Genomic DNA, 24,189 nt, shown 5'->3' with positions numbered 1-24,189 from the left:
TTTGGACTTCTGTAAAGATAAGAAACCTCTCTAGACCCTCATTCGCCCAGCTTTCAGAGACTGAGTTGAAAGCTCACACAAGTTGAGGTTGAAAAAAAAAAGATTATTCAAAGCTCATATGCTTCATAATCCCCACTAAAGCATGTAGATTGACTGCCTCAGCAGAACGGCTCTAAATTCTACTTTGCTAGCAAGCACTCTTGGTCATATGCTTGAGGCCAATGGATGTAAGGTTAGTTATCTAGAGACTGTCTCTCTCTCCAATTACAGGTTTGTAATTTCTTTGCAATCACCAGAGAGTTCCACATGAATGAAAAGGAATTCCAGACCCCACAGTTCTTCATTATCTACTTTGTTCGTACCAAAGGGAAATGAGAGTCATATGGATTTCTTTTTCCCTTTTTTGTCTGCCAAGGATGTTACAGTATTATAGCAGCTGTTTTAAGTGGGACTCTTTCTCTTCAAGGGTGGCTGATGTATTTTGTAATGCCACTGAACAGCTTATGAGCTTTCTTCCCCTGTTGTGTAAAAGCGGTATGTATTCTAGTCAGGAGTACAGCCTGGTGTTTGACTTGTTCATGCTTCATTTCTCACCATCAAATTTAGAGACACAACAAGACATATGAGCATATATAGAGGTGTGCATTTATGTAGACATGTACATGTGTACTGTATTGAATATATGAAAAAACCCAGCAGTCATGCAGCACTTTAAAGACTAACAAAACTATTTATTAGGTGATGAGCTTTCATGGAATGGACCCACATCTGAAGAAGTGGGTCTGTCCAATGAAAGCTCATCATCTAATAAATCATTTTGTTAGTCTTTAAAGTGCGACATGACTGCTGTTTTGTGTTGGCAAAATGCAGACTAACGTGACTTCCTCTCTGTTACTGAATATATGAAGTGATTCATGGTGGTTGTCTTATCTAGAGACATGGCACTGAATACTTGATATATTCTTCATCATTGCAGTTACATGTAGTCAGTACATTGCACAGGAATCAGACCATTAATTGGTGGCTTGTTTGTTCCTGCTACAGTAGAATTTTTCCCATTATGGTTGCTACACTCTGAGAAAAACCACCACCAGTCCTATTAGAATTGGAATCCGATCACTCACTTAACCCAATGATTTGCAGAAGTGGCCAGAGCCAAAGTGTTCCTTTCAAAATTTCTTTTGAATTTCCATTTTGGAGCTTGACGGATTTTTTTTCTACCCACTATGCAAGATGCAAAAAATTGGCACCTTAAATCTGAGGAACCCCTAAGATTGGCTGGTGACCTGAGGGTGCTGTGTCCCAGTCTGTTCCTCTGTGCCATCTCTAAGGTTGTATGCTGGTGTCTCTATTTACCTTGTCACCTTATTGGAGCCAGCAAGAGATCATGCCAGCTGTTGCCTTTGCAATCCTGCATGAAAGAATGTTCTACACCAGTATTGGGGCTCCAGTGAAGAGTCAGTATAATATTTCTTAATTCCCTTATGAACTAGCGGTGAAACACTTTCAGGAATCTTTAAAAATTTCCATTGATATGAATTGGACATCTGTGTAAGCCCATTTTAAAGATGATTACTGCAGGCAGCATGAGTAGCAAAAAAGAAGGTTCATTCCTTGAGCCAGAGTTGCAGAGAACAGGAGAAAAATTCCACAGCTTCTAGTAAACTTTCTTATTTTTTTTCTCTGCTTTTTCATTTTTGTGTTAATCTGTGAAACTCCAAGAAAAAATAATTTACTTTTATTCTCTTCCCTCTCCAAAGCTAAGCAGTGGGGGACCTCCTATTCCTTGTGTCTCTGTGTACAACTCTCATCTTCCTCTTGTTATTATATGTCATCAGTATGACAATTAGGCTTCTTCCTTCTTTATTCTGGTATTTGACAGAAGTACCTCTTGTGATTTTGTGATTCTGCATTGGATCAGGTGACTGGAAAATGATATAATTCCATTCCAGTTTTCTTTTAGCAAATACTTTTTAGAGAAGAGTGCTATCTTTAACTAGTTAGCATGAAGTAGACATCCTCAGTTAATACACTAATCAGTTTTCTAATAATTCCCCATGATCTTTTTTAATTTTTTGTTGATACATTGAATCATGAGAGCAATTATGTAAACTGAGTGATTCGGTTCTAAAAGGAGAAGAGGTGAATTTCATGGCTGAGAGTCAAAGGTTCTGGAAAAATGGGATAATCAGCAAGTACTGGTGCTGGAGAAGGATTTACAGGGGTTGTAGATTTACAAAAGTCAATAGAAACAGAACTCCCCAACAAGTGGGACAGAAGAGGCTTTTCCCTTGTGGATAGTGGTAAAGTTTTAGGAATAGAAAGTGGGAGGCCATGGAGATTCCATTGTTTAAAAAATTGCTAAAAACACAAACTATACTGTGTGCCCTTTAATAACCAGCACTTGTGGTAGTATCACATCAATGGTAACATACCCAACAGACATACAGGTGTGTACCTTTCAATTTGTTGCAAAGGTGAGTTCCAGCATTACAGATCTGATATTCTGGTATCAAAACTTCTCATTGTTCTGTTGTATGCAAATATTATGAGAGGATGAATAATGAAATGTCCACGTTCCACTTTATGGATTTATGTGGTGATCCATTATCTTGTTTCCAGTAGGATCCCAAGTGTGTCAGATGCTGTGCAAATACAAAAAGAGGCACTGTCTCTGCTTTTAAAAACTGTTTTAGATGTTTCCTATGAAATGACTCCTAGCAGGTGTTTGTGATCGTGCTCACTAACCACTTCCATAGGGCCAGTTGGGTATTTGCTTATAAATCTAGTACCACAAATCTGTCCTTGGAAGTTTTGGCAGTAGTTCAGTCTACTAATTTAATTCTTCAATAAATAAGTAGGAATAAGCAATGCTAATGAAGTATCTTGGTAGAAGCATTTTAGATAATGAATGGTATAGAGACAGCTGATCCAACCCAGCTGATTACTTGAATAAATTGCCTATGGAGATTGTGGAATCTCCATCGCTAGAGATATTTAAGAACAGGTTAGATAGGCCTCTATCAGGGATGGTCTTGGATGGTGGCTGGTCCTGCCATGAGGGCGGGGGACTGGACTCGATGACCCCTTGAGGTCCCTTCCAGTTCTAGTGTTCTGTGATTCTATGAGCCTCTTTCTCCACTCTCCTATAAAATTAAAATAAAGGTTTTTTTGGTGTTGAATGGCAGTTGTGAAACTGAACAGAGCGTTGTAAACAGAAACAGCAGAGCTAGAACTCTTCAAACTGATGTGATGACACTGCAATGGTTTATAGTTGTTACATATTTGGAATGGTATCTTCAGTCAGAGATTAGAAAATAATGATGAGTATTTTCAGAGGAAATTGTAAGGCCACAATATACACTAGGAAATCTCCCCCATGGGACTGCAGTGGCAGAGCCACTATGATGTACTGTGTTAAATATGTTGAAATACGTTTTGTTTTGTTTTTAATTTTTACAAAATTTTATTTAATCCACTTGTCGTCATTTCCTATGTAGCTCTGACGTTGTCATGTCTCACAGTTGAGGGTTAAAAGATGGATAATCTAGATATGCATAGATAACTGTTTATGTGAAAAATTACTCCGTATGCTTATATATGCAGTATTTATTATTTATATTGCAGTTGCCCCAGAGTTCTCAACAAGTTTGGAGCCTCATTGTGTGTACACAGTAAATGATAGTCTCTACCCAAAAAGCTTACAGCTTTCAGACATTAATAATTTTTATTGTCTAAGTTCTCTTCGTAGGCTAAGAAGCATTCCACTATCTGCTTACTGTTGAAGTGTGACACACAAAATAATTTTGTTTTCATCCTTTCCAGTCCCAGACAACATCGTTTTAAAGTTACTGGCAGATCGTCTCAACAGATTAGACTGCATGACTGATGGCTGGGTGTTACATGGTTTCCCAAGAGATTTAGATCAGGCTCAACAGATGGAAAGAGCAGGAATTATTCCAAACAGGTAAGATTCTATTCCTGTTTATTATTTCTTGTTCATCTCTACTTCAATCAAATATGAGAGATAAAGAAGACTTATTGTCTTAGAAGCATAATATTTGATTCCTTAAATCCATTTTTTCTTGGCTCATTGAAGAATCAGTTTTTGTACGGGTAAATGCTTGTTCATTAGGTAATCCACTTTTCAGTCTGAGAGAGATTTTCAGAAGAACTCAGTGTTGGCCTCACTCAGGTCCCTCTGAAGTCAGTAGGAATTGATTACAGTGGGAGCAGAGTTAGGCCAATGAAAGGGGCTTCAGAAAATCCCACCCTTCAAGTTTAAATCACAAAGTTGGGCTTTTTATGCTAATTGTATCAGACTAGGAAACTCTAGGACCTTGTACCAGGATGAAGGCTCCCATTTTGAGTTTCCCAAGGCAGGTGCTTGAGCCTTATATAAATAAGTAGGATAATTATTGTGGAATAATCCTATTAACTGATGAACGTTACTAACTCCAGACAGAGATTTCAAAGGGGTTTGTAATTTCTCTGTTGGAGAAAGAGAGGCTAGAACAGAGATGTCTTTCAGGGAAACACTTGGGACAGCTAAACTTGGAGAGCAAGCTGAAGTTGATATTTTTATGCTGATTCATCATTAAAGCCAAACTGCAAGATGGGCTTTCATTTGGACTGCATGAAGTGTGTATTTTTTGTTTGAGATGGGTGTAAATTACAGCTGTTTACGTCTGTGTAGGTGTGACATCCTAGAACTGTGTTAGTCTGGCTGGGACCTCACTGTTAGGTCAAAGTCTTCTTGTTTTATGTGGAATAATGAAACACAGTGAAGTTTGTATTTGATTTTAGCTTATTAAAATTGTGTTCAGGAACATAGTATAAGGGGTATGAGTTCTTGGGGAGAAACTACTCAAACATCATAAAAGAACTGTTATAATGCCTTTAGAAAATAATATATGGCACTCTCTGGGCCTGGTCCACAGGAGATGGGTGTCCATTATAGCTCTCAGCTAGGGGTCCTGGCTAGTCAGCTCAAGCTATAAATATTCCTGTCACCTCAGGAGGTTCCTGGTTTCAGGACTTTGGGTATTGATCAAGATGATGGCCATCACAAATGCACATGTTAGAAATTCTTAGCTCCTAAAATTCCAGCAAGGTTCCCCATGTCCTTTCAAAGCTAACCTTTGAAAAGGGAATTCACATGCAAATATGTTTAACACAACACTAAACTGTCAAAATCTCTCCTCACCCACATTATTTTCCCAAGTGCTCACTACGCCAAGGGTATAGTGGAAGGAGATGAAAGGGCACAAATGAGTTGGGAGAGGAGGTACTGTGGAATTAGCAAGGACAGAGTAGGGAGTGTGTTGTTTTCATATAAAGTCTTTTGTATAGAAAAAACGATTGAAAAAATTTTGGGAGAGAAATTAGCTTTCTGCTGATGTGCGATAGAGATGAGAAGATGCTTAAACCTGTGCCAGAGTCAGTTAAATAACAACATTTCTTGGAAGGTACATTCACAGACAAAAACAAATAAGGGACTGAGTCAGTATCCAAGCTCATAAATAGGGCTACGTTTTAGTCACCAGTATTTTTAGTAAAAGTCATGGACAGGACACAGGCAATAAACAACAATTCATGAGTTGGGTATCTGATCTGTCTAGGACTTGTACAATATATCCTGAATAAACGTTAGCTGGGGTTTGGAAAGGGGTGATGCTCAGGTTTCGGGGGAGGGCAACTGGCAGTGTTGCTCTGGGGTGGTCTAGGGAGGCAGCAGCACTAGCTGCTGGGGTCAGCGAGCAACAGCTACTGTGACTGCCCCTGGGGCTGCACACCCATCACCTCTAGGACCATTGCTTCGGCAACTGTGAGGCAGCTGTCTTTGGGGCCACCCACCCTCTGCTGCTCTGGGTCGTCTTAGGACTGTAGCCTAGGGCCACCAAGCTGTGACTGCTGGGATTATCCTGGGGATGACTGCTCAGGCAGTCCTGGAGTCAGCCACACCAGCTGCTGAAGAAGTCACAGAGGTAGTGAAAAGTCATGGGATCCATTACTTGTGCCGCCTCTATGACCAACATGAAGCCCTCATCAACGCATGTGAATATTCTTATTGAATGCAGGATGGATGTGTGCAGAAACAGGGACTAATGATGCACATAACAGTGGCTAGGGTATAGTCTTAGGCCTGGTCCACAGTAGGAGGAAAAATCAATTTTACATGTGCAAATCCAGCTATGAGAATTGCGAAGCTGGAGTCAGGTATTAGAGGGGTAGATGTGTTAGTCTGTGTCTGCAAAAACAAGAAGTACTATGGCACTTTATAGACTTACAGATATTTTGGAGCATAAGCTTTCATGGGCAAAGACCCACTTCATTGAATGCATTACATGCATCTGATGAAGGAGGTCTTTGTCCACGAAAGCTTATGCTCCAAAATATGTTAGTGTATAAGGTGCCACAGGACTTCTCGTTGCTTTTGTTGAAGCTGGAGTTGATTTATTTAAAATCAATTTTTTGTCTCAGGCCACACAGTGGGAGGTCAAAATGAGAAACTCTCCCATTCACTTTCCTTAGTCCTTGCAACTGCCAGGAGTACTGGGGTTGACATCAGTCCCATGACAGTTTGATTTATCGTGCCTAGTAAGGATGCGCTAAATCGAACCTGAGAAGATTGACCACCAGTGTGTCAAACTACCCATAAGTGTAGACATACCCTTAAATCTGAAAATTCCACTCTGATCCATGCAGTCAACTCCCATTAGCTTTATCAGAAGCTGCATGTATGTATTTCAGGGTAGACATTAGCCCTTTACTGTTCTACACAGACGTTGAACTAAGGGACAAGAATAGATATCATGCTAACCTGATTGATTTTGGAGTTGATTTTTTTCCTTGAAACTGAAGTACTAGGTATATGGAGAAAGAAAGAGAGATTATAAACAAAGGACACAGCAGCACAGGGTAGAAGGGTTGTAATTTAGTTTCTCTTGTGATGCTAGTTGTAAAACACAGGTCTGCAGTGGTGGTGTTTTTGACATCAGTAGAAAATCCTGATAGAATTATTGCCTTGAAATCAATCTGGGAATAGAATGCAGAAGTCTATAAATCAGACACAAAACAACCTACAAAGTCTCATTTTAGGAGAGCGCTGTAGATGAAATTAGATTAAAATAAATTTACATATATATCAAGTTTGTTATTAAAACCTAGTCACATCAGTAAACAAAATTATTTGTGAAAGGGAACGTTACTCTGTATCTTGAACTCAAAGTAGACCTCTTTGGCTGATCAAAACACAGAGTTATTGTCTGTTTGTCAAGCCGTAAATCTGTTCCTTAGAGCTAATAAATGGTTACTGTTCAAGTACTATGTTTTATCAGACTCCCACCTCATAAACCTAGTGCATATAATACTAAATTATACGCCATTGAGCAGGATCAGTCTCCTGACTCCTTCATCTTATGGAACGAGAAACAAACCTAATAATTGATGATAAAAAAAAGAAAGAGAATAGTTATTTGAAAACAAACAAAATGGGCTATAAAGTTTGTTAAAATGTAATAATAAAAAAGTGCTACAGTATCAGCAGTTGCATCCAAAGAACTGCCCTAGAACAAGGAGGAAAATAATTCATTTTCACATTGCAAATCAGAGGTATTAGATTTTTTTTTTAAAAATTAGTATTTGCCATAAAGCAAGACTAGCCTGCAGACTGGTGCTGGGAAGCCTGTATTCTACCAGACAAAAATGTCCTCCTGTAGCAGTTGTCTTTCCGTGCTCTGAGAACACATGCATTGCCTTCTACATTCCTCCTTATGATGCAGTTACAGCTTAAGTGGACAGGATCCTAATCGTGTTGAACTGTGGCAGCCTTTAGGGCAAATAAGAAGCAGAATCTATTAGTGGTCTCTCAGCCTTCTAGTAAAGGAAGATTGTTAACTCCTTGCTGCCCGAAGTAAGTGAGAGCCCAAATACAGTTAGAGGTTAGAATCAGACACTCAGAACTGCTGGTGTTAAGGGTTTTATGACATCCTTTATCAAAGCAGGTGCAAATGTCAGTTCTGGTTCTTGCTGCTTTTATTACTCGAGCTAAAATAGAAAGAATATTGTACAACTCTGGGTATTTCTAAGATACAGTAAACGCTATATGGAAAATACCTTGTTTATACTCTTTCAACATCTGTTTATAAGAATGAACTAGGCCTGAACAAGATATTTGCTAATCTAGAGCAGGGGTCAACAACTCCTGGCACTCAAGCAAACAGTTGCACATGAGCTGATTTTCATCGGCACACAAGGCAGGAGCTCAGCCCTGCCCTGCCTCCCCCCATGCAGCCAGAAGCTTGCCAAAAGCCAGGCCGCCTGTGGATTGACAACAGACCAGCTAAAGCTACCAACCACCATGTAAACAGTAAAGCTCTGCATCTTAATTTATTTATTAATGAAGCTGTTGTAAGTAGGACTATTAGTGACTTTAAAAAGTATCACCAGCACTTGGACCAGACATAGAGTTCAAAAGGTCAAATTTTGGCACTTCATCTTGGAAAGGTTGCTGACCACTGGTCTAGAGAAAAGCAGACACAAAATGAAAATATCAAGTTTGGCTTTTCTATAAAAATACTCATTGGCTACATCTACACTAGAGAGTTTTGCAGACAAAACTGTGGTTTTGCCAACAAAACTCGCAAAGCAGCTACACATAAAGTGTATTTTTGTCGACAAACTTTTGACATAAAAGCTGTGTAGGTTTTCCAGGGGCCCTTTTGTCTACAGAGCAGATCAAAATATCAATCTGGTTTTCTGTATAAATGCTGTCGACGGAAGTTTTGCCAGAACATCTCTTCCGACAGTAACTTCTGTGGACAGATGCTTCTAGTATAGACATAGACATAGAGTTAAACAGAGCTACAACTGTTGTCAAACTAATAAGTGAAATAAAGTTCTCCAGCAGCAATGTAGGCTATTATTATTTTATATCTCCTGTTATTAGCTTCAGTTCCCGACTGGTGCACAACTTGTCTCAATCAGTTTTAAATACAATGATAATGATTGTAGTCACATCAATTAAGTGTACAATAGCACATTTGTCTATAAACTGACTACATTTGACTGTACTTGCTGAGGCAAAGAACTTCCCATTTCACTGAAGATTAACTGAAGAATTGCTTTGTGTCATGAATATCATATATTGATTCAGTGTATATGGGCTTGCAAATAAATAGCGTAAGGGCCCAATAAGTCTGCATTTTATACCTGTTGTCAGTGCCTCTTCCCCTCACCTGAAAATTGGCAAAACAAACCCTCTTCTTGTCATCTTATTGTTACTGATCATACCATAAATATTGAGCTGGAAAGTCAAAACCCCTACATTCTATCATTCATAACTTGCCTCATAATTTACCATTTGACTATTTCTATGCATGGTTTCAGTCCAAAATTTTCTGTTTTTTATTTATTTGAGTATAATCTATAACCCATTTGAGTTAAGTTGAATTTTCTGTGTTAAACATCACCCTATTTTTATGCCCAGATAACTGAAGTATGACTGTAGTTTCTTTTCCTATTGGCATGTTAGCATCCTTCATTGAAGAAATGGCTTCACTTTCATTGTTGCTGTGGGCTCTATGGGAAGCCTGGAAGGCCAAGTCAGGTGCAGGGATTTACTAAATTATGAATCTGCTAGATTCCTTGGCCATATCCAGCTCTCTAGTCTGGGCTGCTCACTTTTTGTGAGCCTCTAGCTCTTTGTAAGTCCCTGAGAGAAAGGAAGTTGAGACTCTAGCCTCCCTCTAGTGGACTTTCTCCCACTGGTGGCCCTGTGGCCTGTTTACAAGTTTGTTAAAAAGGTCAAGGATGTGTGTGTCTGTCTTTCTCTCACTCTCTAGAGCTTCCACAACTAAGATGATTTTATTCAACATACAACCCCATTCTCTAGCATTCTCTATCACCTCACTAGATCTATGATGTAGTATCTTGGGGAGAAAGAAAGCTCAATCAGCTTGTCCTGTCTGTTATTTCCAGAGCATTCAAGGGGGAATGTGGATCTTCTAGGGAATCTGCAGAAGACCCTCACAACCTTATCCTAAAAGCACAGTATTGGATTTACATCTTTAAAATGTTGTAATCATAAGGTGCGCCAAGGAGTAAACAAACCTATTGTAATAGATCTGCAACTTGAGTTCACAGGAGTTAGTTGTAATTTTTTAAATATGTTTGTTTTAAAAAGTTATCAGAGATCCACACATTTGTGTAAAAATATTTAACTACTTGCAGGCAGCAAAAGCTCTGGCAAACTTGTATGTTGATCAAAGCAGTCTTCATCAAAGGACAGTTCCTTGGGAATCCAAGTTGTTGGAGTTTATTATTATTATTATTAGAGGATGTGCCCATAAAGGGCATCTAGAAAACAGGTAAGCTGGTGGATGGTTGAAGAGATCTGAGTACAGAGGCAAGTTGCTGTTCTTAGGGATCTTGACCAGGAGCTTGATGGAGGCCCCTCACTGTGAATATGGGGCCTTGCTATGTTACTAAGTGTTGCCAGCCACAGCAACAGAGTTGCATGTAAAGTCCCGGTAACAATACACATGACTTAAAACACGCTGGCAGAAGGATATTGGGCAGTAACTCAGCATGTTGTGTGGGGTCCTTGTGTGGCTTGAAAATATTAATAATCTTTGCCTGATGCCAAGTGTATGGTAGCTTCTTTTCATTAATGGTCCAAATAGAAATTAGTGAGCTACTGTCACATCTTTAATCCAAGCTACTTAAGGAATTCCAACAAGATGTTATCATACACTTCCTCTGTGCCTGATTTGACGGAATTAAGGGCTTTATATAACTGATTGACCATGAATGGCTCTGGCTGACTTCTGCCCACTTTCTGATTATTGAAGTAGAACTTGTTTGTCATATACTTTGCATATAAATTGCTTTTCCAGAGGAACCTTTTCTACCTGCCGTAGATTATTTGCAACCTCATGAAGCTTAACCAGTGGATGATTTTGACCTGGAGATCATTGGGCAGTACCCAGACAGCAGATCAGGTTCCAGCACTTCTAGCTGGAATAAGTGAAGTCAAGCTTTTCAAGAAAGTCCTTCCACTGAGTGTGTCTGGCAGTGTCCAGAGACTCAGTCGAATGGTCTGCAGTGTCCAGGTCACTAGATAATTCAAATTTCCTGATCAAGTCTTGGTAATTAGCACTCAGGCAAAGAATGTAAATTGGTCAACAGTCCTGATGTGACTGAACATATGGCTTTGTCAATGGTTCCTTGCAAGTGACAGTAGGTTTCATCAGCTAGTAGGCAATGTGATAGAATGGTAACTATGTTATGTTCTGAAGTGTTCCAAAACTTTTCTCAAAATGTCTTGCAAAAGTTCCACCAATGAACTTTGAGTGATGAGTAGCTGGAACCCAACATGGTTGAGTGATGGTCTGTCTTGGCTCTTAGGGAAGTCATCAGCTACAGGCTGAACCTCTCTAGTCTGGCTCCCTCAGAACCTGACCAAAGCCAAACAAGAGAATTTGCCAGACCACAGGAGGTCCATATTGCCTAGCAGCACTACCAACACTTAACACTGCTTACTTGGCTCTTGGTAGACATTTTGAGGTAAATTACAGCTAAATTTCAGCACAAAACACTCAGCGTCAGGACTGCTAGATGGAAACAAACTTTATGGGACCACGGGAAACTTGGCCACATCTATGATAAGTGGTTGTGCAGATAATTAAAATCATGAGAGATTACAGATGTTGCCAGATGAGAGAATTCCAGACTAGAGAGGTTCAGCTGGTACTGTATGACTCTCTGGTTGTGGATAGCCATCTAGCGAACTAACCCAGCAAAGATTAGATGAGTACTAATTCAAGAGAAATGTGCCATGTGTTGCATTATGAAACAACACAAAGAGAATCACCCCACCACCATCAACATCAGAATCAGTGTATTATAACTCTAAGTGATGACCATTGAAATCTCCAGTAAAGATTGCTGGATGATCAAATTTTGAGAGGACCTGGTGGTCCCAGTGCAAAGTTGATGACTTACATACGTTGTTGATCCTAAAGCTGACAACCTGGTTATGGCCATATTTAACATCTGAGGAATGTGAAATTGTCAAAACCATCAGTACCATAAAGTTCCGCTATGTTGATAGTTTATAAGTGACCTTTATGGTCACTTATCCCACCACAGGGACACAGGCTTCTGGCTCTTTACCTGGCTTCTGTGGATGGTATCAAATGGTAAGGCACACTACTCATACAGAGAGAGATTATTTATACTGCTATTATATTTATCTGAATCAATGATAAAAGCCTTGTTATACTACTCAAATAACAAAGCTTACAGTTCTAGTCCCTGTACCACAAAAAACATAATGCAGATGTCAGATAGGCCACAATAGGTGGACAAAATGGACACATAAATTCAGTGCATTAGGAGGAGGAGCTAACAATAAAACGAATCGAGTTTTATGGTATGCTTTACCTTAGCTTTGATATTTGTCAAATCCCAAAGTTTCTTTACCAATGCAGAAAATACTTTAAAAATTACTCTAGATAGTTTATATTGGCGGTCATACTGCTTCTTAGTCAGACTTCAAAAGGATTTGGCTATATTTCCAATTATGTCGCTTTTATCTAACATATTAAACTTCTTTTTCATCTGATTAATAATAGTCTGTATGTCAATAATTTAGAACAAGGATAATGTTGTTCTTATTTCCTAAAAGAGAATCTGAGAATATATTAAGAGCAAAAGGAAAAATCAGAATGCAAAAAAGGGGATTTTTTTTTTATCGTTTGGTCTTTACACGGAGCTTTCATATTTCTGCAGCTGATCCCAATGTGGATTAGGGATAATAAACAGCCTATTAATGGAGGCCTGAACTAGGAAATGGAGTTTGAATCAGCAGCAAAATTCAATGGCTGGCGAAGGTTAATAACTCCATTACTACCAGCTCTATTTTTTAGCCATTTGAAGAGCTAGGTGTTAGCCTTATCTTACTCCTCGTTAATTGAGCTAATAGAATCCCTGTGACCCTACCATGCTGCCATTATTTGAGAGTTTACCAGACATGGACTAGAATACTTATCACTGCATATGTATTCCACAGATGCATTTTCCTTATCAGAAGACATAAAGCTCAGAACTTCAAATTCTTTTTTTCCTCAGTGTTTCCTTGCTACCCTCTGTAACTGTCATAGATGTGAAAAAGAAGGTAAATTACTTAATATCTTGCTTTGTTAATGTGGAAAAATGTAATTCCCAAAATAGTTGTATTGGGAATCCATATAAAGGGTACATCATAAGTGATGTATAAAAATCTATGATGGGTGATGGAGAGGTAAATGATATAATTTCTTTTCCTATTTGTTCTTCATTTTCACAAGAGAAACACAGGAAAAAAGATTTGGTGATCAAAATGTTTAAATCAATATAATAATCTTCACTAACTTCAGAAATAGAGAGAAGGGATTCTGAGCAGGCACCTTCCCCCAACTAATTTTATAAACATGGCAAACTTTGTATGCAAAGTCTAACCATATCACTTTATTGGGCTCTGGCTTTATCAGTAAAGAAGACAACAATAAGAATTATAAAGTTCAGCACAAGCCTTTTCCCCAAGCTTGGCTGCTCCCATGCTTCTGCACTCAGCATACTCAGCCCGCAGTCTCGATCAGGGTGGGCAAGATACATCTGGACCGACCTCATTTACAGAGCAGCCAGCCACTACTTTAAGTGGCTTTCTGTTGCATGTAGCAATCTGTTCTGGATACTAGGAGGGAGGAGAAGGCTTCACGTGTTGCTCTTGCCCTCTTGCAAAATATCTCCACTCCCATTGTCTGGTTTATGGTTTCTGGCCAATAGGAGCTCAATAGGCTTTGCTGAGGAAGGGGAGCAGCCCGCAAAGCCTCCCTGTTCTCCTCCCATCTAGGCTACATCTATGCTATGAGATGAATTTGAATTTATTATAATTGATTTTATAATACTGGGTTTTATAAATTCAAATTTGAGTATCCTCACCTCCCCACAAATTCCCCACAAAGTCCACTTATTGCTGCCATACTCCATCGCCAAACATTGACTGTTGCAGCAGTGCATACTGGGAACCTATCCCACAGTTCCGTCAGCTCTGTAGCATTCTGAGTATTTTTGTTGGTGCATCATGGGGAAAAAATGCCCCACAATTGGTTGTGAGTATGTGACGTCATCTTCCCACATTGCATTGCCTTCATTCCCTTCATGTGGAAAGCAAACATCCATTTTTCCAGAAGGAAAGAAGGAAAAGTAGGGCATCAACAAATATCGCCAAATTAACTGAAATCTCTTGCTTCTATAACTGAATTGCTTTTTATTACTGAATTATCAAAGATTTTACAAAAAGCAGCAGGTGTCTATGTTCTCTCAACTGGCCCTCCAGCCACTTTTCCCTGTCTTAAGGGGCCATTTAATAAACAATTTGCCAAAGCTTGAAGAAAGAGAAGGATAGAAAAGATAGGAAAAATACGTTTTGCTTCCCACTACACTACACAGAGTTGTCCAATACGGGAGATGGAGGTTGCCAAATTTCAACAAGTGGTGTTTCTTAGGTGGGGGGGCCAGCCCTGATTAACTGTAAGGGGGGGCGGCCCCTCTCATCGCATTGGGGGGGGCGGTTTTGGGGGATCAGCGGATGAAAGCCAGTGAAATGGTCCCTTCAGTGTTCCTCAGGTTGGGGGGAAAGCCCCCCAAAATCTTAGCCACTCGGGGGGGTACTTCCCCCAGCGGCAGCAAATCCCCAAAAATCTTTCCTGCCTTTGGAGCCCTCACCACACACAAGCCAGGACATGGTGCTGCCTGGCAGCATGGTCCGCAATGGACAGAGACATGTCCTTTTATTTGGTCAGGGGAGGGGTAGCCACATGAGGTGTTGGGTGAGGGAAAGACCCTGATTTGCAAGGCTTCTGTGGGGGAAGAAGGGGAGGCCCCTGAACAAATGTAAACTGCAGAAAATAAGTTTCTTGGCTTCTCATACAAGCACGACCCCTCCCCACTGCCCCAACAGCCTATCTGCCACATGGTGTCATGGGGCAGGGGCTGCCACCAGTGCTGAAAAAAAAAATCCAAGCGCTCAGCTTGCAGAGGTAGAGACAGAACCATGAACTCCATGTTGAGGCTATGTTTAATGGGTAGATGCATTCACCACGCCGAAAGCAAAGGAAGAAACAAGTTTCTCAGCCTCTCATACAAGCATGACCCCACAGCCACAGGCATCCTGGTGCCCAATTCACATTCGTGGGCTTCCTGTTACCTAATTCCTGCGCACCTGGAAAGCAGTGGAGACGGAAGCGGCCAGAACAGAGGACTGTGGGGCATTGTGGGATTCATACGGGACAACTCTGGAGGTTAATAAGACCTATTAAAAGACATAGTGTTTCCACACTAGCCTTAATTTGAACTTTTAAATTCAAACTTGATACTATGCCGAGTAGCTTTCCTCGGTGCTATAATACAGACCTTAGCGCTGCCTAAAATTGACCTAATGGTATTTACAGTGAAGACAGTGACATTGTAAAATCGAACTGTCTTAAATTTGACTTCATCATATAGTGTAGACATAGCCTTAGTGTCTGGAATAGAGAGCTACAGGAAGCTTTGAGTGGGCTGCAGATGCAGCAGGCAGAGAGCCTGCCACAGTGCTGCTGGCCAGGAACTGCTCAGATAATTCTCCTGGCCAGAGCCTGCCTCTGGCACCAGATCCCCTCCCAACCATCTGCCCCACCCCCACACCTGCCCCCACTCCTCTACCCCAGATAACCCATGCCCTCTGCCCTCCTTCTCCACCCATACTGCACATAACTGATACCCTCTGCTCTCCCTCCTGCACTGCATATCCCCTCCCAGACCCTGCACCCCCAGTTTCCTGCCGTGGATCACAACCTACTCCAGCTCTAGGTCCCAACCCAAACCCTTGTTCCCCAGTCCCCTGCCCCATGTCCCAGCCCCCTCCTGCCCTAGGTCACAACACAAAGCCCTGCACTCCCCCCACATCCCAGACCCCTGCCCCAGGTCACAAACACCTCCTTCGCTCAAACTCCCTCCCAGATCTCACATCTTCTCCTGCATCCCAGTCCCTTACCCAAGTTTCCTTCTGCACCCAAACTCCATCCCAGATCGTGCACCTCCTCTGTTAATATCAAGGAACAGTGCAGCCCTCGACCACTTTCCATGTTCTTGGAGTAGCCCCTCCATCAAAAATTATTGCCCACTCCTGTGTTAGACACTCAGTGTGTGAGCAAGTACCAGCCAGCAAAACACCAAGAGACAGAGAGTGCTTGGTGCCACCTCAGACCGCCAGCTCACCCCATCTAGTGTCCCAGGGATCTTTTATTACAAGAGATATCCATATTTAAATGAGCTAGTGATGCCTTATTTGTACCTCTACACTTGACAAATCCAACCTTGCTTTTGACCTTTTCCTCCTCCCTCTTTCCCCATCCACTGCCAAGGATCATTCTTCAGATGTTCTCCAGAGAACATTTGGAATTGTTTCCTGTCCTCTTAATTAAAAACAACAAACAGAGAGAAAGGCAGCAAGAGTAGGAAACCAGTCAGAAGGAAAATGCCTCCATCGTCATGGGAAGGTAAAGTCTCCTCTACTTTGGCTCCTCTGGAGACTGCAAGATGGAAGAATAGACTTTTTGAATCAGGTGACTTGGGCAAGCTGATATTGAGATTGAGAAAATACAAAGTAAATCACTTGATGCTCCCCAAAGAGGTCCCCCTCTAAAGGGGAAAAAAAAAAAGCCAGAAGGGAAAAAAATAGTTTCTGATTTCTGAGTTTTTAAAAGATAACACAGATTCTAAATTGTTTTCCTCAGAGAAGAAGAGACATGCTAGCAAACTTTCCTGAAACTTTACGAAGTTGCCAAGGATAAAAGGTTAATTAAATTTTGTTCTATTGCTAAAGTAGGTTCTACCACCTTGTAAGACTAACACTAATCCTAGTTGAAGTTTTTTCTCTTAAGGAAACCAGGAACAAATAAAATATGAGCATTCCATTCAAAAAACAGTGATGCCTTTTCTGCAGCTCTATTATAATGGGGCTGGTTCCCACGTTTTGCAGCAGCTTGCTCCCTGGCCAGTGTGTACCCGCACTCACTCCATTTTGAATGTGGTGGCACCCCTTCTCACAAGTACCCCTCCCCAGGGCCCACTGTTATTTGATGGGTTTTCATTAACTCAGCCCTCCAGTCAGGTCTCACACACACCATCTTACCTTCCAGGGTATGCAGTCTCTAGTTCTTGTTCACAGCCTAGGTATGGGGCTGTAGCTCCAAGGCTTCCACCCCAAAGGCACTGTCTTTTTTAACAACTCAATAGGGTTCTCTCTTGGTATCCTCAGCTGGTGTCCTTTCAGCAGCCCTCAACCTAGGTTCAGTCTTAAACCAGACCAGCAGGGCCCATCACAGTAACCTCATTCAATCTGGCTAGATTCTCAGCTCAGTCCCCTGGGCTCATCCTTCCCTGTCTGCAGTCTTGCAGCTCGTCCAGCCAGCCAGCCAGACACCCAGTGCTCCCTCTTCAATCTCCAGGAAGCATCTGACTGTTGGGTCCTTTTATGTGGCCCATTTGGCCCTTTCTGCAGCCTCTTTAGGCGAGCTGGAGGGCTTCATCTCTACTTTTTTATTGGGCAGGGTGAGGCAGGGCTGAGAGGCTTCCAGCTTGGAGCCCTCAGACTTAATCCACCGTATCATATCTATACTGTCAGCTTCAGGGCCTCTGTATCCTAAGTTAAAGCCATTAATATGTGTTCAGAAAATCATCAGAGTCCCAGAATCTTCATAATGCCCTTTCACTTATGGAGAATGCAGGACATTTTGTTATGAGATTCACCTTGTTATTTGCTCTTTTCAAGTGTGGCTAGGGGGTGTAGCTGGCTTGGTCATGGGAGGAAGATACTGTTTTTGTAAACTCACTTGATACAGGCTCTCTTTGAGGGTAATGGAAAATCAGTGTATTCTAATTCAACTAGTCTAATCACCTGATTTGTACTTTTCCTCCCTTAGCTCTCCTTGCTGACAGAGCCAACAAGCATACTCCTGCTAGGTCCTTACCGACCCCACAGAACATGGGAGACCAAAGTCTCTCAGTTTGCTCCACATTTATTAATTCTAGTCACAGGGATTTTTTGACTCAGAATGACATGTCACTATCCCAATTTGTTATGTTAGGCATTAGCTTGTTAGAACTAAATCCAGGTTGCAGATTTCAACTGAGCTTACTTGCTGTGGAGCTACTTCTAACTAGCCACTCTCAATTAACTTTGCTTTATGTCCATTGTTGTCATGTAGCATCACTCCATTTCCTGCAGTGTAGCATTGATAGAACTGATCAGGTAACATAAGATATACTGAAATCTTCTACTGTGGCAAATCTGACCATTTTTTCGTAGGAGACCTAAATTAGCATTTTTTAAGATTAATTTTACATCTTAATTTCCTCATTCCTCTAGAGTTCAAAAATCTATCTGATCTTTGCTAGTCAGATTACAGATGTTTTAGGAAGCTTTCATAAGGAAGCAACTGGAGGGAGGAATTGATTGGGACTGGGACATCTTTTGGCAAATAATTGGGATGAGGAAACATCAAACGCAGTATGATGTAACATTTTAATCTTCTGGGGATTAATCCTACAAAAGATCAAATGCTCATTCACTAAGTTGTTGGGAGTTTTTTCTCTGTAAGAACAGTGGGAAGGAGCCCATAGTACCTGAGAAACAGTAGTAAAAAAAAGGAAAGCTGTGCCCTTAGTTTCAGCATATTAGGCTCTTGACATTTTACCTTTTATTTCCAGTGTTTATGATAGAAAAAGTCTGGTGAATATTATTCTGAGTAAATGTGGAAGGGTCATCCCTGCTGCTGGATGGGTTAAAACTTAGTTTATGAAAGTCTGTTACTACATTTGCTGTCTGCCTTTGAGAACACAAGGGCAATTACTTTTGAAGCAACTACATCAAAAATGTGCATTACCTTTGAACCCCATGGTTGATAACTCCCAGAACTTTAGGAATAAAAACATAGGGCTGGATTCTGCCAGCTGTACTCATCTTGAGCAGGACCTTACTCTTTGAATACTCCTTTGGAATCAATGGGACTACTCCTGGAGGAAAGCGCTACTCAGAGGCAGTAGGGCTGACAGAAGCTAGCCCATAGTGAAATCTACAGAGAGATCAGTGAATATGCTGCTTTTACTTAGGATCCTAAAAGCATCTGTTTAGAGCAGAAGATTTGGAAAGGTGAATACATCCTTCTGCAGCAAATGCAGTCCAGATGGGATGGTTAAAATTAAGTGATACTGCATGTTGAATGGAGACTATTTCATTATTACCATGGGAATTAACAAATCTGATCTACATTAAAATACCAATGGATTTACAGATGTTTGCATTGCAACAAGATATTTGCTCAGTATATTCTAGTAGGTTAGTGCAGGATTATTTAAGACTTAGGTCAGAAATGTAATGTCATTATAGCTATTATTGTTGGGAAGGTATGGTTGGAGCATTTTTTCTCTTCTTACAGCTTCATTGGGTCTGACTTTCTACTACTTTTCCATCTCACATGATCATTTACATATTGAAACTCTCACCATTCTAAGTTGATACCATTTCAAACACATTTTGTATAGGAGATGCAAAGTGCAAAGCTGTGGTTATGTAAGTCCCATATTTTCTGATCTTAAAATCATTCTGTTTGCAAGTTCTCTCTTAATGCAATTTTTCTCTTTTAGTTTGGCATAGGATTCTGAACCGCGTTTTTGGTTTTTCCCACATAGACTTACTGTGATCCCACATTTTCTAAAACTATTTGTTTCAGAGAATTTTATGAGGTTCTTAAAAGCAGTGTCACATGTTGCATAGATCAGCAAAATGGAGATAATTAAATTACCTTTGGATGCTAATTCATATAATATGAACTCTGATAAATGTCCCACTGATATGTGTGTTTGTTGCAGCCTTTTCCATTTCAGGACATGAGGCGGACAAGGTGGGTAAGGTAATATCTTTTATTGGACCTACTCTAACCTGAAAAAGACCTTTGTGTAGTTTGAAAACTTGTACTTTCCACCAACAAAAGTTGGTCCAATAAAAAATATTACTTTACATACCTTGTCCCACTGAAAGGTACTAAATCAGTGAGAATGAGGCATCTCACTGTACCTCAGCTTAATGCGTAGCAACGAGCAGACCACAAAATACTTGGCATTTGATTTAAGTATTGAATAATAAATGTCAGTAGTTTTAGTAAATCTAAGATTGAACATGAGGTGACTGTATTTCCCTATACTGAATACAGGACAGCTGGTAAAATTACTTTTATTCAAGCGAGTTCAGTGGCTATCAAGCCAAACTATACAATACATTCAAATTAACATCAAGTTGATTGAGCTCCTGTTAAAAAGAAATACTGCATAGCTGGAGTCAGAGATGAACTAAAAGAGTTGTATTTTTCCCCTATCATATCATATACTTCATGAGTCTTCAGATTAGTGTGATATAATAAAATACTGAAGAGTTGAAGTTTGCATATCATACAAGAAATTATGAGCTCAAATACAAGTTTCAGGTTGTGACAGCTTGGTCAATGGACAGAACATAACACTTTTGTCAACAGCCTTATCCCGCTCCCCACGAGGAATAATGCCTCTGTTGACAGAGATCTGTCTGCTGTGCTTCCAGTTGGCTATTTTGTCGACACAGTGGATGGCTCTTGTGATCCACTTGGCAGTCTGGCCATGATCTGTTGAAAGAAATTTTGATATCTTCCAATAAAAACCTCCGTTGACAAATCACTGTAATCTAGACATAGCCAAAGAGCATCATGGTTTGAATTCCTGCATGTGGTATTCAGTTTTATTTATTTTTTACGAAGAAATTGTAAAGATATTTCTGGACTGCATCCTACTCCTTGGCTATTAAAGAGCATTTTATTCTGTTAGATATGATAATTTATATGCTGAATCTGTAATCCCTACTATTGTTGCGTAGCAGTTACTGAGAGGAATAATCCCATAAAAATTATTTGCCTGAAAAATGTTCCACCTGATGAAGTGGGTTTTACCCACAAAAGCTCATGATCTAAAAATGTGTTAGTCTCTCAGTTGCCACAGGACTGCTTGTTTTTTGTGAAGCTACAGATTAACATGGCTGTTTCTCTGAGGCTATCATATCAAGATGTTTAGGGACCAAATTCTTTAACCCTAGCTCAGGCAAATAGATCCTTTGACTTGTATGGGATTGTTAACCTGAGTAACTGCTGCGCAAATGATGAAGTACCTTTGACCCATGAAAGCTGATAAATTTGTTAGTCTTTAAGGTGCCACAGGACTGCTTGTTATTTTGACATGAGAAATTCAGGAACAAATCAGTTTTCAAGTCTCTTTTGGGCCCTTTATTCCCCTATATTTGCATGACAAACATGGTGTTAAAAGGCCCAGTTTTTCAAACATTCACTTTGCGAGTGCTTCATGTTAACTTCCTATGGATTTTAAGCATTGTGGTGTTGTGTAGGTGTATAAGAGCTCTGTGTTTAAGCAGAATGATATTTTAAGTTACTGTCTCATGGAGAATTTCTATAGCAGTTCCCATTTTTTTATCCTGATCTCTTCCTTTCTCCCACCCCTGCCTGACCCTGCTATAGATTTCCACTGTTGTTTAACCTTGTTGATGTTTTGTCTATATTTGCTTTAACCAGCTGCCCCTCTTTGCCTGCAGCACTGGGACTTGTCCCCTCTCTCCTATCAACAATAATTAGCCTTGTAAGACTAATGGAAGAAATCGTGTCTAATTACCCTGTTGAAGGCCCAATTATGTTATTAACATTCGTGGGCTATAAGCTAATGATGAAGTGAGCCTCTCATTTGCATAGCATTAAGGTAATTGAGCTGGAAGCTATGGGGCAGATAGTGGTGATGATAGCAGGATTCTGTTACAGAATGGATAATGATGACCAGAGCAGGATGATTCACCTGACAGGTTTATTAATTAACAGCTATCTGATTACCTAGAAGGAATGGCAAGTGGCAGCCCTTCTGAAAGGACTGGCTTTCTATTTTTTAATGAAAGATGCTGTGTCAGTGCTAGCATTCTATTGTAATTTATGATAATGACAGAGCAAGCCCTTTACTTGAGGTCTGTATGGAAACCTATTCTGGCAGCACCTGGCTCAGGCAAAAATGGCTTATGATTTTTCAGTCCTTCTAAACATGTTGTACTGTATTCTACACAAACAAATACAATGTCAGTGACAATTGCTCAAGCCATGCTCACAGTGCCCTTAGTATATTTAATAATTAAGTATTTTCTGGCAGCTTTACTTTTGCAAGGGCTGCAGGATTCATCTCTGCAAAACTGTTGCTTTGATTATTGGCTTCAGAGAGGGAATTCTTGTGATTTAATTATTGTAAATCTGAGGCTCTGTGGATTTTCTTGCTATGTATAAATGGGGAGAGGAGATCACCTTTCCCTACATTTAACCATTGATGCACGTGGTTTCGCAAAGATGCTGAGCCTTTTAAAGCATGTGAATTCTCTTTCTTTAGAACACTCTTCACGGTGAAAATCCACCTTTTCAAATTCTATGCAGTCCTATGCCAAACGTAGATGCATAGATTTGAAGACCAAAAGGGATCATTGTGATCATCTAATTTGGCCTTCTTTGTAATATGGGCCATATTCCCAAAATAATGAATTGAGCAGATCTTCTAGAAACATGTCCAATCTAGATTTAAAAATTGATGGTGATGGAGAATTCGCCATGATCTTTGGTAAATTGTTCCAATGTTAATTACTCTCACCTTTAAAAATTTAAAAATATACAATTTACTTCCATTCTGAATTTATTCTAGCCTCATCATCCAGTCATTGGATCACGTTGTTCTTTCCTCTGCTAGATTGAGGACTCATTGTTAAATATTTCTTTCCCCTATAGACATTATAGGCTGTAATCAATTCACCCATTAATCTTAGCTTTGTTAAACTATAATATCACTTGCAACAAGGACTGGCCAATGTAGACCAAACTACATTAGATGGGAACTCCAGAGGGCTTCCATTTTTGAAAGGAGTTTTATTCTCCAAACACAAACATCGTTCCAGATTTAAAATTAGTCTTGTTACTGCTCTGACTCCTATTTCAACTGTTTTTTCTGCTTTAAGTAATTGATCCCTTTCAGAGGAAGTCTTCTAACTCTCTGTCTTCCAGAATGGACAATGTAAGAACCAGCCCAAACCTAACTCCAAATAATGAGTGACCCTCTATCAGAGGAGAAAATCTTTTCTGCAACTAACCAGTCCCCTATCTTGCCACTAGCCTTTCAAATTCATGATGGGATTTTGTCAGTCTTCTTTAGCTGAGATCGTTAAACCTAGTGAGCTCCAGGCCCCAGTGTCTGAGTTATACTCTGTGTTTTAGAGAAGATTGATGACTTTAACATTTAGGCTCCAAAAAGCCCTTTTATCAGTGAAGATGACAGTAAACTAAAAATTATATGAGTCCTAATTATCTGGGTCTCAGTAGTAACAGAATTAGGAGGAGCAGGAGATGTATTGACCAAGTACCATCACCATTATTTTGCCAATGTAGAACACCCTTAGCCAGAAATTCTCCTTGGGTTCTGGTTGTGAGATTTGTTTTTGCTTGATAAAAAGAAAACAAAATGTCCAATCACATTAATGCAATTTGGAATAACATTGAACTTTCAAACTAATCAGGGATGGTTCTGACATTACGTATGATCACTGAAGCTGACTAACTCGGCCATTAGATGCATCACTAATGGGTCTAAATCATTAGGGGCACTTATGATCAAAGGGAGGAAAGGAAAATGTTTGGATAACTAAAGCTGAAATAAATGAGCTTGCAAAGAGCTCTTAGAAATGACTAACTGTCTTATCATTTTATTAGTGCTTATGACTAGCAGCTGCAAAAACAGAATAAATGATTCAATTGTGAAAATGCATTGGGAGAGAATCTCTTTCTGTAGCTGTGCATACGTGTGGGAGATGTGAATTAAATGGTGAGAAAAATGTTTATGTAACATTTACCAGGTATTCTTTTCTACCCATCTCCTCTTGCTGGCAAGCAACTGTACAAATTGGGATGTCCTTATTTGTGTGTAAATTATATAAAATGATTGTTCAAGAAATATAATGAGCGTGTAATGTCTTAACCTGAATTTAAATCC

The 24,189-nt window shown here is 40.1% G+C and overlaps 1 protein-coding gene across 4 annotated transcripts in view; it reads left to right on the top strand.

The window, feature by feature from the left end:
- Positions 1–24,189, top strand: part of AK8 (adenylate kinase 8) — a 125,906-nt gene that overhangs the window by 69,437 nt on the left and 32,280 nt on the right. For all 4 annotated transcript variants that reach the window (XR_012648338.1, XM_075015352.1, XM_075015351.1 and 1 more), the window contains one exon: positions 3,826–3,967. Coding sequence is in view for 3 of the 4 variants with exons in the window: in XM_075015352.1 (XP_074871453.1) it covers positions 3,826–3,967 (142 nt within the window). In the remaining variant the exon portion in view is untranslated. The remainder of the gene's footprint in view (positions 1–3,825; positions 3,968–24,189) is intronic.

This window comes from Carettochelys insculpta, chromosome 21, assembly GCF_033958435.1.
Source record: "Carettochelys insculpta isolate YL-2023 chromosome 21, ASM3395843v1, whole genome shotgun sequence".
Lineage (NCBI taxonomy): Eukaryota > Metazoa > Chordata > Testudines > Carettochelyidae > Carettochelys > Carettochelys insculpta.
The sequence above is the reverse complement of the archived record's forward strand: the minus strand, read 5'-3'. Positions and strand labels throughout refer to the sequence as shown.